Source organism: Ostrinia nubilalis, chromosome 14 (genome assembly GCF_963855985.1).
Source record: "Ostrinia nubilalis chromosome 14, ilOstNubi1.1, whole genome shotgun sequence".
NCBI lineage: Eukaryota > Metazoa > Arthropoda > Insecta > Lepidoptera > Crambidae > Ostrinia > Ostrinia nubilalis.
This window is the reverse complement of record NC_087101.1, coordinates 8,419,337-8,432,649: the sequence shown is the minus strand read 5'-3', so window position 1 is coordinate 8,432,649 and position 13,313 is coordinate 8,419,337. Positions and strand designations below refer to the sequence as shown.

At 42.7% G+C, this 13,313-nt stretch overlaps 3 protein-coding genes across 3 annotated transcripts in view; 1 reads left to right on the top strand and 2 right to left on the bottom strand.

Moving 5' to 3' along the window:
* Window positions 1-179: 179 nt before the first annotated feature.
* On the top strand, window positions 180-4,001 carry LOC135078087 (synaptobrevin homolog YKT6). Its single transcript, XM_063972659.1, has 2 exons — window positions 180-314; window positions 727-4,001. Exon 2 carries the CDS (start codon window positions 755-757, stop codon window positions 1,349-1,351), a length of 597 nt encoding a protein of 198 aa, XP_063828729.1. The 5' UTR covers window positions 180-314; window positions 727-754; the 3' UTR covers window positions 1,352-4,001.
* Window positions 4,002-4,054: 53 nt separating this feature from the next.
* On the bottom strand, window positions 4,055-8,829 carry LOC135078088 (bromo adjacent homology domain-containing 1 protein-like). Its single transcript, XM_063972661.1, has 3 exons — window positions 8,750-8,829; window positions 7,786-7,954; window positions 4,055-7,218 (listed from the first exon to the last, which is right to left on the bottom strand). The coding sequence occupies exons 2-3, from the start codon at window positions 7,947-7,949 to the stop codon at window positions 7,017-7,019; spliced, it is 366 nt and encodes a 121-aa protein (XP_063828731.1). The 5' UTR covers window positions 7,950-7,954; window positions 8,750-8,829; the 3' UTR covers window positions 4,055-7,016.
* A 467-nt stretch (window positions 8,830-9,296) lies between these two features.
* LOC135078318 (uncharacterized) overlaps window positions 9,297-13,313 on the bottom strand; it is a 295,960-nt gene continuing 291,943 nt past the window's right edge. Inside the window, exons 8-10 of the mRNA XM_063972917.1 lie at window positions 12,369-12,559; window positions 10,214-11,968; window positions 9,297-9,651 (exon numbers count right to left, since the gene is read on the bottom strand). Coding sequence (XP_063828987.1) covers window positions 9,463-9,651; window positions 10,214-11,968; window positions 12,369-12,559 — 2,135 coding nt within the window. The 3' untranslated portion in view covers window positions 9,297-9,462. The remainder of the gene's footprint in view (window positions 9,652-10,213; window positions 11,969-12,368; window positions 12,560-13,313) is intronic.

Sequence of the window (13,313 nt, the reverse complement as noted above, 5' to 3'; positions counted from 1 at the left end):
CCGTAAAATTTTGTACAGCACAATGTTGCTAACAAACAAAAGGCAAGGAATCAATTGGGGTGAATGATGAGCTATTTCATTGTTTAAGCATTTTTTTTAATGTAGTTGCAATCTTGCAATGCTTTTCTGAACGTAACCGAAAAAAAACACTGTCAGAATTTTGACATTCATGACGTGACCATTGACGTTTCTTCTGCGTAGCTCTAGCCAAGTCAGCTTCAATTTAGAATTTACGAAATTATTTAATTATTGTATTAATAATTTGCACAAATAATAATTTATTTAATATTTCCCTGTAACAAGCTTATAAATACGTGAGTATATGTCAATATTATTGTAAATAAAACAGATGTTTGGTCATGAGGATTAGTCACTTTCATTCAACAAAGCTTTCACTTTTAATGCAATTTTTGTATCATCCCTAAGATTCACAGAAATAAAATACATTGCAAGAATATTCAGCGAAAATGTCAATTTCAGAAACAATCCGAAATTGTAATTTTAAATTACACAGAATAATATTATATTATTAAATACTCACTAAAATACCTGCTAAGCACTTTATTGCTACACCTTACTTATTTTTGAAGTACCAATGTAATACTTAACCTAGTGCCACAAAATATTCAATTACCGTTTTGTATTTTTATTGAACAATATATTTCTTTAGATGTGGCATTTAATTATTGACTCTTCATTAATTACCTTTTTGAATTGAACTTTCAGATTCTGAACACCTCCACTTAAGTTCAAGATGGTGAAACTGTATGCGATCTTAGTTCTTTACAAAGGAGTTAACAGTGGGACACTGCTCAAATCTGCCTATGATTTGCAAAGTTTCAGTTTCTTTCAGAGAAGTTCTGTGCAAGAGTTTATGATGTTTGTCAGCAAAACTATGGTAGAAAGAACACAGCAAGCTTCCAGGCAATCATTCAAAGAAGGAGAATACATGTTACATGTGTATGTGAGGGCAGACAACCTTGCTGGTGTGCTTATATCAGACCACGAGTACCCAAACCGAGTGGCCCATACTTTGATTACAAAAATTCTCGATGAATTTAGTGCTGCAGTACCCGCTAGTAATTGGCCGACTGCCAATGAAGCTACAGTGGACTTCCCAATCTTGCCCCAACATTTAACTAGATATCAGAACCCCAAAGAAGCTGATGCATTAACTAAAATACAGAATGAGTTGGATGAGACAAAGATCATATTACACGACACAATAAAAGCTGTTTTGGAGAGGGGAGAGAAATTGGATGATATGGTTGCAAAATCCGAGAGCTTGACTATGCACAGCAAATTGTTTTATAAAACGGCTCGCAAAACAAACAGCTGTTGTAATTTCTGAGGAATTTATGTAATTCCTTATTGAGAATGGCCATAACTGTTACGGCAAGAGGAATTTAAAATAGGAAAAATGTTCTATGTACCTTGTTAATCTGTGTGTTTCATGAACCATATTAGCTTGCATAGGTGTGATTCAATATGTCCATACATAAATGAACATAATTATAACCTGTATGGGATAGTTATACACATTTTTTTTACTTGAAATTATAATATTTAGCCACATTATTTAGTTTTTAGATTTAATGTATTACAATGATATTGTATGGTAATGTGAATTATTCAAAGTTATATAACTTGTTAATGCTTAGGTTACATTTATGTTATTATATTTTTCCAAATGCTAGAGTGGTGGACCTATATTTTGATAAGACTATTTTATCAAGCATTAACTTTGAATGTAATGCTAATAGTTAAATGTTATTACTGTGCTAATTTGTAAAGTAATCAAATGTATGATGGCAATGACTGAAAGTATTGTATGGGTCAGAGATTGCTTGGCAACTGTTATACAATGGTGAAGTATTAATACAAGAGGAACATAAATTTAACAAACTTGAATTCTTACTTAAATATACAAAAAAACTAATCAGATTGTTGTCTTTATAACAGAAAGTTATAGAAACATCTGAATCATTCCTCTGTCTTTCTTTAACAATTGTCAGTGTAGTCAGAGTGAATCATTGCCTAATCTAATTAGTAAAAACCATTTAAATATTACACGGTACTATTTATGGAATGTAATGTAATTAACCCTCAAATTGCCAAGGTCAAGAATGGAATCTATGAGTTAGAATTGGTTTATAAAACATTCCTGTGAGAGACTTCTTCTTTAAGTGGCCTTTTTTCAATGTCAGCTTGCATTCACAGTGCACACTAACTTAACAATAATAGACAGTTAAGGGTACCCTAAAATGTTGTGTGAGCAAAAGCCACTGCTTTTCTAGAGTGGTAGTAAATTATTTTTGCCAAGAAAGTGGTATTAAAAAAAAACTCAAAATTACACCTTTGATCCTGTAGACAACATAGCATTTTTGGGTAACCCTTTTCATTCATGTATGGTTATTAATTTAATTAGGAGCTTCATAATGATGCTGAATTTTTGTTAGCATTATTTACATTACTGCAACTATTTTATCAAAGGTATCTTATTAGTACTATGTGTAGAGTGAGAACAAAGATTATGAAATTAAGTCGGTAACATCACACACACGTGCTTATAAAAACATTATTACTTATTTTATTTATTATTTCTGATTTTTAATTTTTGTTTGTAATAAAGCAGGAGCGCAAAGTTAGCATTTATAGGTATCTTAAAATGTATGTAAGAACGAATGGTGAAATAATTGTGAAAACCTGAAACACAAGGGTATCATCAAGTTGAGATTGCATATTTCGAATATAGTCGATAAAGGTCTTCTACGCTGCGTGTGTAGCTGATTCCGAGGGTGATACATCCCTCGGGCAACGTAGAGGATTTTTACGTTCGCCCACAAACAGTCGTACGTCATCGGTCCACGGAATTCGCTCCACGCAGCGGTGGACATATTTTTTTTACCTAACTTTCAGTAACAAAACCCATTTCGTTATAACATGATTGTTCTGTCAGATGAAACTATTGAGGTATGATTATTTTAGCAAAGTTTATAATGAATGTTTTATTTAGGTCTGCTCTGTGTATGTAGCTAAATTGGTCAAGCAATAGCTTTTACGTGATATTTGTGATCGTAAATAGTTATTTTTAGTTAGTTCAGCATGCAGTAGTTGTATGCATGCACAGGTCGTTTCTATGTTCTCGAATCAACGTACTTCATAAATACAGGATGTGAAGTCGGCAAAAACTATTGAAGTCCAAACACCCACTGCCCGGAACTCGTTATCTTTTTCGGAAATGCAAGTAATTTCTCCTTATTTTTTCTTTTTCGCACTGATTACTACTTCGATTCTTTAAAATAATTCACTAAAGTTTCACCAGTTTTAAACTCAGAAGAATGATCTCCTGAAATCAATGTTATCTAAAGTTTAGATAACATTGATTAGATTCTAAACTTTTGCCAACTACCTTACAGTCTGTATTTTTCTCGCATATGGTAACGCCATCTACATCACTGAATTTGAATCGAAGCGTATCTACGCCCCTCGGCGCTTTATCAGTTTGTTGTTTCTTCTTTCTTTCTTCTTCAATTAATAAATTAATATTCCAACTTTTTGTGACAGATGATATTTATTTTACTCGTACAAGCGACTGCCACCGATTTGCCCCACCACACGCTGCTCGTTCAGTAAGCTTCAGATAACATGTTTATAATATACTATTAGTAATGTATAGAAACGTAGCAGTATTGGTTGGCCTATGTTTAAAATTTACAGGGAAAGATCACCCTGTGTATAGTATTTATCTGTTACAATATTCGGATCGATTGATAAGTAGGTATTGATGCTGTTGCGTGCATGACATACTACTTTATATCCGAAGGTTTTTACCATTGTGTATAATCTTTGTAATAAATTGATGTATGTTGTATGTCGATGTATGTGGGTTTTGACTATTTTGAATACTTATGTAGGTATTCACTTTGAAAGTGTATTATAAAGTTGTATACTTATGCTTGGACGTGTTAGTAAATAAATAATCGATATTTACTGTTGAATCAGTTGTTGTTATTTTGAAGGCAGGGTATCGCTTCTACTTTAATAAAAGACATTTTGAAATAAAAATACATATATTAATTACATCAATATTAAATTACAGCCAACATAACTATGTAGGTTACAATAATAAAAATATACCTATATAATTTCCATTGAAACAAAATAAATAATAAAAACAAGGTATTTTTTTTTCTTATTAGTAAACCTATCCTAAAAATCATTTGACTAAAAAAACGTGATTAATGAGGTAAATTCCATTTAAGGTAACAGGTTTATTAAAAAAAACAGCTACAAGCAAGGGAGAGCTCACTTATAGTAACATTATTATTATGGAATTCACTCATTAATTCTAATAATTAATAGATAATGAGTAGCAATGTCAGCGTAATCTGCGCACAGGTAACACGATAAATGGAATCAAAATATTTATTCAAGTCGGTATTTAATGAAATTCTTGTTTCTCTAATCTGACTATGGTTGTTTCAAAGTCCAACATCGGTGGCCGTCCATTTTCACCTTTGTCTAAAAGTGCCTTATCGAGGTCTCAACATAAAATATGATCATTATTTCAATGTTAGGGCTTTCTTACAACAATAGGCACGTTGACATCACCAATCAATGGACACTTAGGGTACCTTCAAATTAGAGACGTAGCCACAGTGGCGCCACTGCAACGCTTCTTCTTCACGCCTCTAATTTGAAGGCGCCCAAATAGTCAAAACAGTATTTTAGAATCAAAACATTTTTTTTTATGTAAGTACAAAAACTTTAAGAAACCAGAATGATGTGCCAGTTGACTTCAAAAAATTATTAGGGTGTCGTCACTTTTTTGTCAATTGGCTAAAGAATAGTATTTACTAACATGATTTTGAAAATAAACATTTTCATTTTTTCTTTTGAAGATAACATCTTTGGAATTTAATGTTTATGGTCTCAAAATCCCTATTGAATAAATATAGAACAGTTGGTAAATCATGCGCAAACTCCGCTGCCATCCGTGTAACCTAAATAGAAGGAAATTTGTATCTTTACTGAATAATAGAATTTTTGCAGCTAAATTTTTGGCATCAAGCAACGAAAAAAGAATAGATAAAGAAAGCTTTGGAATAGACAACCAGTGAGATTGTGATGATAGTAGTTATTTTAATAGCGTTGTAAACGGCTTTGGTGGTTTTAAAACTTCGTTCTTTATTTAACTTTTTCATTGCTGCATAATACAGTATCAAGATGGGGTACTTTGTATGGATATATTGAGTTTTTCACCATCCCGTACCGTATTAAACGTGTGCTCTCATAGAAATGCACGCAATGTTACATATTAAGATTGTAGGAGGAATGTAAATATCAGTTCCCATCGAACGCAGGAGCATTCGAAATAAACATCTAGCCGTTTCAGATGCCTTCTTATTAGGATAATGATCTCACTGGCAAGAACAATAATTTATTAACATTATCAAGACCTACTCACAAAAATAAGAGTTCTATGTACAACATAATTTAATATACATCAACCGAAGGACAGACGAACCTAATTGAGAGATACATTGTAAGAAATAGTGAAGACAGAATGAGATAGGTACAAATTGCAAACGTATAAATGCCCTTTACAAACATCCACGCGGGAATCACAACGTTAATATAATAAATCTTTATTTCATAAATCCGCACTACTTAAAAATTATGTTTCTAATGATAAAGAGATTTCACTATGACATTCATACAATATATCTCTTTGCATTCAAAGTGTTTTTGTTACATCTATGCACTAATATTACATTCAAATATGTTACAATGATCCCACTTGTTTATTTTTATGTTGGCTGACGCAATGGAAAATAATCGCAATGTGGTAAGATCCGGAATTGACACAGGTACTGGACAAAACAACAAATATTTCACTTCTGCAAAATCAGTCTTTTTGTAAAAGTACTGAGAGCTCTTGCGAATTCAGTAAACCAATTTGAATGATCGAAGCCAAAATGCAATCGATAAATCAATTCCTTTAAAGGCATGGTTTTATTATCTTCATTACAAATACAGGCTAAGCTTAGCCAGTTCATACAAAATAAGTCTACTGCTGACAAACGGCTCAAATGCATTTTACAGTATGGGATTCATAATACTTGTATATTCACCACCACGGTAGAAGTGATGGCAAAAGTGAGCATCAAGATTTTAGTTAAAATTTTTGTGATGAAATTATTTTGACTATATATTTACGTCAAATGGCTGTTGTATCTTTTGTGGTAATACGGTGCTCACTTTTGTATAAGAAGTGAACACGGTATGATTGTAATGCACGCCTCAACTGGCCTGCACAGACACTATTCACAATGACGATTTTGTTTCATTTTCTTAAATAATAAAAGAATAATTTAATATAGACTCTACTTTTATAACAGTTATAACAATTAAAAGTAAATTGTTAAATAAATGCTTTTTTAAAATAGCCAAAAAGAAACTTAATCGTAAAACAAAATCGTACCAGCCATACAAGTTAATGTTACAGACATCTGGCACTCACACCATTTCAATATTAATGCTACCAAAATGAGACAAATTGGGACAAGTTACGTCCCGAAGCAAAAGGAAATATATCGCTATTACCACAATCATGAGTCTATCGTCGATCATGATTCACTTACAACTACTTACACATTATAAAAGGCATCCTTTGATAAAAAATATTCATCATAAAATCAATCGAATACAGCAAATCACTGTTTAATATACATTAAAGGAATATCTACTGCAATCACGACACAAGCAAAGTAACGACCAATCGGCGATCACTAAACACAACGATACTGACATAAATGGCGCGGGTCACACATCTACGTTGCGCCGGACCGTCGCTTTGTACTAAGTGGGGGACACTACACGGCCGCCGCCGGCAAAGAAAACTCCGTAACGTAACTTTGGTGTTCGTTCTTAGAAATTACTTATAAAAATGCACCCACGGTTCGGCTCGGCCGGAGGGCTGTCGACTTGATCCAGGGGTCCCGGGGCCGGGTTCATTTGTTGGGGACGTGGATCTTCTTGGATCGGAAGTCGTAGACCTTGCGGCAGAAGAGAACGAGCTCGGGGGACACGGAGGGGGGCAGCCTGACGTCGTTGGGGGCCAGCGCCGGGTTGTAGTCGGCGGCCGGCAGCGGCGGCACGATCGACGGCGCGATCGTCAGGCCCTCCTCGGCTGCTTTTAGCCGTTTTCTGTATCTGTAACATTATTAAAAGAACGTTAGTTATGCTTGTTTTTAGTGCTTGTGAATATGAACGTTACTTCTACTTTCTGTGTAATAGATTATTATTCTGTGGTAATACTTAGTTATGCCTATACTACGGAATGTGCCCAAGCGCAATGATACGTGCATAAAATTGCGTTCTTCCAACTAAAACATTGGACAATGATGTTGCTGGCACCAACAAAATAGGAATATTGCCGCTACCAATATGTTGACCATACTTGTTATGAACTGTCAAAACGCATTTCTCGCAATACATTTTGTTAAGCAATATGACGTCATTCGTTAACTTAATAGATATGACACCTTTTTATGAGTTTCTTAATTTATGCCGGCTGTACTCAATCGCAGAGAGCCCACGAGACAGGCTAAGAGTGTACAGGGGAGCTCTCGCCACCTCTCGGGATGTCTCACTATCGCTCCCGTGTTGGCATATGAGCTGTCTCGCGAGACATTTGGATGAGTCAGGGCGAGAGATCTCGGATGAGACTTTGACGAGAGTGATACAGCTGGTATATTGGTGGTTGTAACGTGGACTCACCGACAGTACTCGTTGAAGGTGAGCACGTAGCACTTGTCCTCAATACAGGCGACGGAGTTGGCGTCGCGGTGGCGGGACGCGAACACCTCGTCGGGCGCGTCCACCGCCTGCCGCCCGTGCTCCGTGTGTTCCGGCCGGTAGTACCACACAAGGGACACCATCATCTCGCCTGGAAGGGATAAGGGACTGTTAGTTTGTGTCATATGTAAAATCTTCTTGCTATGTCTTTCATCTGGTAATCTGTATAAACTTTTTGCTATGTCTTTAAAACTCGTCTAACGTTAAGAGCCAGCGCAGACCTAACGAGGTGCGAGGAAGAGACCAAGAAGAAAATTCGTTCACTACTCCACTGTTGGCCAAATGCCTTTAAGGATTTCCTTAACGACCGGTCCTGCGTTGTCCATAAGAAAAGGACCAAGGAGAAAATTATTGAAACAAAGCCCTATTTTTGAAATCATACGGGATATCAAGCGAGAGCCGGTACACGACTACTCCTGCCGGTGCCGCGCTGACAGCTCCTCCCAGTGAAATGCGCCTGCGACGACGCTCCGCTAGGAGGCTTTCGACTAAAGCCCGGTCTGTGAGCACGTAGAATTTTGTCCAATGACCCCAAGCTACCCATCCTTATCGCTCGCGCGTAATTTTATTGCTGTCGCGACTGTGCGACGGGCGCCCGCAGTGAGTGCGCGAGCGCGACAGCAACATAATTACGCGCGAGCGATAAGGATGGGTAGCTTGGGGTCATTGGACAAAATTCTACGTGCTCACAGACCGGGCTTTAAACACTGTGTAGTGCCTCACCGTCGTCGGGGTTCTGCCACAGACTCGCGACGCGCGCCACGAAGGGCTGCGCGCGCGCGAGTGAGGCGCGCAGCAGCACGCAGTCGCCGCGCGCCACGCTGTCGCCGCTCGCGTGATCTCAGCTGTGTATCAACTACCTACTACACATGATTTAGTGACTCACCGTCGTCCGGGTTCTGCCACAGACTCGCCACGCGCGCCACGAAGGGCTGCGCGCGCGCGAGCGAGGCGCGCAGCAGCACGCAGTCGCCGCGCGCCACGCTGTCGCCGCTCACGTGATCTCAGCTGTGTGTCAACTACCTACTACACATGATTTAGTGACTCACCGTCGTCCGGGTTCTGCCACAGGCTCGCGACGCGCGCCACGAAGGGCTGCGCGCGCGCGAGCGAGGCCCGCAGCAGCACGCAGTCGCCGCGCGCCACGCTGTCGCCGCTCACGTGATCTCAGCTGTGTATTGACAGTGACTCACCGTCGTCCGGGTTCTGCCACAGGCTCGCGACGCGCGCCACGAAGGGCTGGGCGCGCGCGAGCGAGGCGCGCAGCAGCACGCAGTCGCCGCGCGCCACGCTGTCGCCGCTCACGTGATCTCAGCTGTGTATTGACAGTGACTCACCGTCGTCCGGGTTCTGCCACAGGCTCGCGACGCGCGCCACGAAGGGCTGGGCGCGCGCGAGCGAGGCGCGCAGCAGCACGCAGTCGCCGCGCGCCACGCTGTCGCCGCTCACGTGATCTCAGCTGTGTATTGACAGTGACTCACCGTCGTCCGGGTTCTGCCACAGGCTCGCGACGCGCGCCACGAAGGGCTGCGCGCGCGCGAGCGAGGCGCGCAGCAGCACGCAGTCGCCGCGCGCCACGCTGTCGCCGCTCACGTGATCTCAGCTGTGTATTGACAGTGACTCACCGTCGTCCGGGTTCTGCCACAGGCTCGCGACGCGCGCCACGAAGGGCTGCGCGCGCGCGAGCGAGGCGCGCAGCAGCACGCAGTCGCCGCGCGCCACGCTGTCGCCGCTCGCGTGCGTCATGCGCGCCCAGCAGCGCGCCGTGCGGTCCAGGCGCGAGTCGTTCTGAAAACCCACAATACTTAGTACCTAATCCAGTCAGTAAAATAACCCTAGATACGCCAAGGGCCCAAAGGACCCCAAGGGCACAGAATTTGCCACTAGCCTCGATGCTATACCTAGTTACACCACTGAAATCAGTTGGAAACTATTCCAGCCAGCATGGGTACGATAATGAGTGTCCTATTTAAAATCGGAATTTCTTGACAATAAACATAAGCATCTACTGTGTAATCGTAGTTGGCTCGAGAACTCTAACAAATACGAGTACCCATAGGGCACCAACATAACTTATTTGAAACGAGATTAGAGCTTCGTTTCATTACTGTCTCAAATTGCAAAAAACGGTTCTGTTTGACGTGACGGCAACGGCATCACTCATCTCTTTTTATCACACAGTGTTGCTGATAGTGACATCTCGCTCGGTCAGTTCTTTGTTAACTGAGGTTACCCTATTCCGCTAGGTATAATAACTTTGTATCAAATCAAGAAAGTCTCTAACCATTGGAGCAGTCTGGCGATAATGTCATAATTTGAAAAAATTAAGTGTAGGTTATGTGATACTCACATTGAGGTAGACTTTGGACAAGTAGTGTTCGCCGTCGAAACTCCAGCCGTTGCTCCAGCGAGGCGGCGCGCGCGGCTCGCTGGCGGGCGGCGGCGGCGGCGCGGGCGGCCGGCGATGGCGCCGCACCACCAGCCCGCTGCGCCGGCGCCGCGTGCGCCGTACCGACCCGCTCGTCGTACAAGCGTCTTCCACCACCAACGCAGCTTCATCAGCCTTCAGCCCCGGCTTCTTTGACACCAGCAGTTTCACCACCTTATCTTTTAACTCCCCCTTCCCCTTTCTTTTCCCCTTCCCCTTATCCTTCTCTTTTTCCTTCTCCTCCTCCACCTCGCTCCGCTTCTGAGATTCTTCGGCGTCCGTCTTCAAAACCGCCTTCGCTTTTGGCTTCTCCGCTTCGACTTTATCCTCCTTCGACACTTCGACATCCTTAACCGCCTCCTCGCTCTTCTCCGGAACCACTACGCAGTCCTCGGACGACCGCCTCTCTGAGGGTTTGCAGTCGTCCTCCGACGACTTCACGGTGGGCGTTTTTAATACTGATTTGAGGTTGTGCGTTATCTTCGAGTCGATCTTCTCGACTTTGCAGGGGTTTTTGTACGCGAGCTTCTTCCCTATGAGCTGGCTGACGGCGGCGATGGTGTTGGGCCGCACGCCGTTGACGGGCGCGTTGGCGCTGTCCACGACGTTGTTGTTGATGTTGGTTTTCTTCGCGCAACTCTGAGCGACGTTCTCGTCGGGCGAGAGGAACAGCTCCGCCGGATTCAGATTTCTCTCGGACAAGCCCTTCGCGTCAGGCCTGTCGATGCTGTTCTTTCTGATGAGGTTATCCAGCAGCAATGCACTCTTAGTTTTCGGCTTAGGGGCCGCAAGGTCTTCGGGGACAGCGGCTACATTCTTTAGGCGCGGGTCTTCGTTGGCTGTCTCAACGAGTGCCTTCTTTGCCCGTGATCCGGCCGCCACGCTCTCCAGTTTTCTTTTGAGCGGTTTCTTTTCTGTCGACGGTGTTTTAGGCACTCTTTTAGCCGGCGACGTTTTCTTCTTAGGCTCCTTCGTTATAGTTTCCAATCGAACGTCAGTCTGTTCCCCTGATACTTTTCTGCGCTTTTGCAATTTCACGTGTTCCCCGATGCAATTCGTTTTGCAACCATCCTCCAGTTGCGTATCCTTCATGTCTATTTCCAGCTTCGGCCTGGAATATCGCCTTTTGACTGCTTTCGCGGAATCCGTGACGTCCATGTTTTGTTCAGAGACTGCTGTGCAGTTGTGTTCTCTGAGAGCGAGAGCGTCGGTTTTACGCAATAGCGCGTTAGTGGGGCCCTCGTTTTCTTTTTTGACGTCAACTAGAGGGGTGGATCGTTCATCGGAGGAGGAGAGATCAATGGGAGCGCAGACTGGGGGTGAGATCGCCATGACGTCATCATCGGCGTCGCTGCTGTGGACCAGCAGGGGAGCTTGGGGTGCGGAGAGGAGTAGTCCGGTGTCGTCGCCGGCAAGAGATTTCCGCGCCATGTCCTTGCCTAGGCGGGCCCGCCTGGGAGCCGCGGGGGGCGGCTGGGGAGCGCAGGCCCCCGCTGAGCCCCTCGCAGGGGAGGGCGGGCCAATTGGCTCAGCGGGGCCCGGGATGTCCCCCACCAGACGGAGGTTGTCGCGGACGTCGTACAGTTCGCGCTTGGGTGATGCGCCTCCGATAGCTGGTAGCGGACAGGGGTGTGGAGCGTCAGCTGCGGCCGGTGGTTCTGACTCCAGCGGAGGGTCCTGGAAGAAACGACTGGGTTAGTCCAGTACTCTGTAGATCCTCTGATCCTCTCCCTTAATCAGTTTCTCTTACTAGTGGAATAAATGGAAATAGATTAGAGTATTATTTACGCAAGCACAGAAATCAAGGCATATAAGTACAAGTTTGGACAGTCATAATAATTAAATTATGTAGGTAAAGCCTGGTCCATGAGCACGTAGAATCCCGTCCAATGACCCCAAGCTACCCATCCTTATCGCTCGCGCGTAATTATATTGCTGTCGCGACTGTGCGACGCGCGCCCGCAGTAAGTGTGCGAGCGCGACAGCAACATAATTACGTGCGAGTGACAAGGATGGGCAGCTTGGGGTCATTGGACGGGATCCTACGTGCTCATGAACCAGGCTTTAGATGTGTTACCTTCCCGCTGCCGTGTGTGTCAGCGACAGCGTCGAGGGCGCACGCCCGCACCTTCGCTCGGAAGGCGCCCCCGGGCGGCGCGAGGGCCGAAGGGACGTCCGGGCCGCCACCAGCTGGGGCTTTACCAGTAGCGGGCCCAATAAGGACGTTTTTTGGACACGCGTTTAGTGGGCACGGGCATCCGCGATATTCTGAAACAAATCAAGTTTTTTTAAGTAATACATGCGATGGGCATCGCAATAAAAAATAAAAAAAAACACTATGATACTAGAATTGTAATACCTAATTTAAAATTCAGTCGCACGGAAAAACATAATTGCATAATAAAATCAGTTAAACACAGTGATAAATGCTAGAAAGCCTCGAGTCTACATTATTCATTAGCTTTCTGACCTGCGACAATAAATTTCCTGCAACCCTACTAATTCACATGTAGGTCGAGTTGATTAGGAATTGGATAGATAGCGCTAGCGTACGGAATTTTTTCAGGCTTTATTTAGCTAACAAACAATTTTCACCGTGACCTTAAACATCGATTGAATGAAAGGTTTGCGTGACAATAAGCATGATTTTAATTGCGTAGATATTTCGTTATTCAACCGAACGTTATCTAATCAGTAGTTTAATTATACACTTTATCCGGCGATATAATTATTGCTTTATAAATAAGCACAGTCTGAAGATTGCCAATAGATCAGCAGTAACACGCGGCTAAATGCATCCACACGTTGTCGCGTCGACAGAACGAGTAACTATAATTACTTTAATGGAGCATAGATAGGTGCACAGCGAGTGAATCATTTATGCCGAGGGTGATACATGTATTGCGAAATATTGCGCAGTGCATCCTTGCCTACAGGATAATTGCAGGATATTGTTCAGATTCAACCGACCGTGAAAGCCATCCTTGACCTATTGGAATATCGAACTATCTCAGTCTACCAG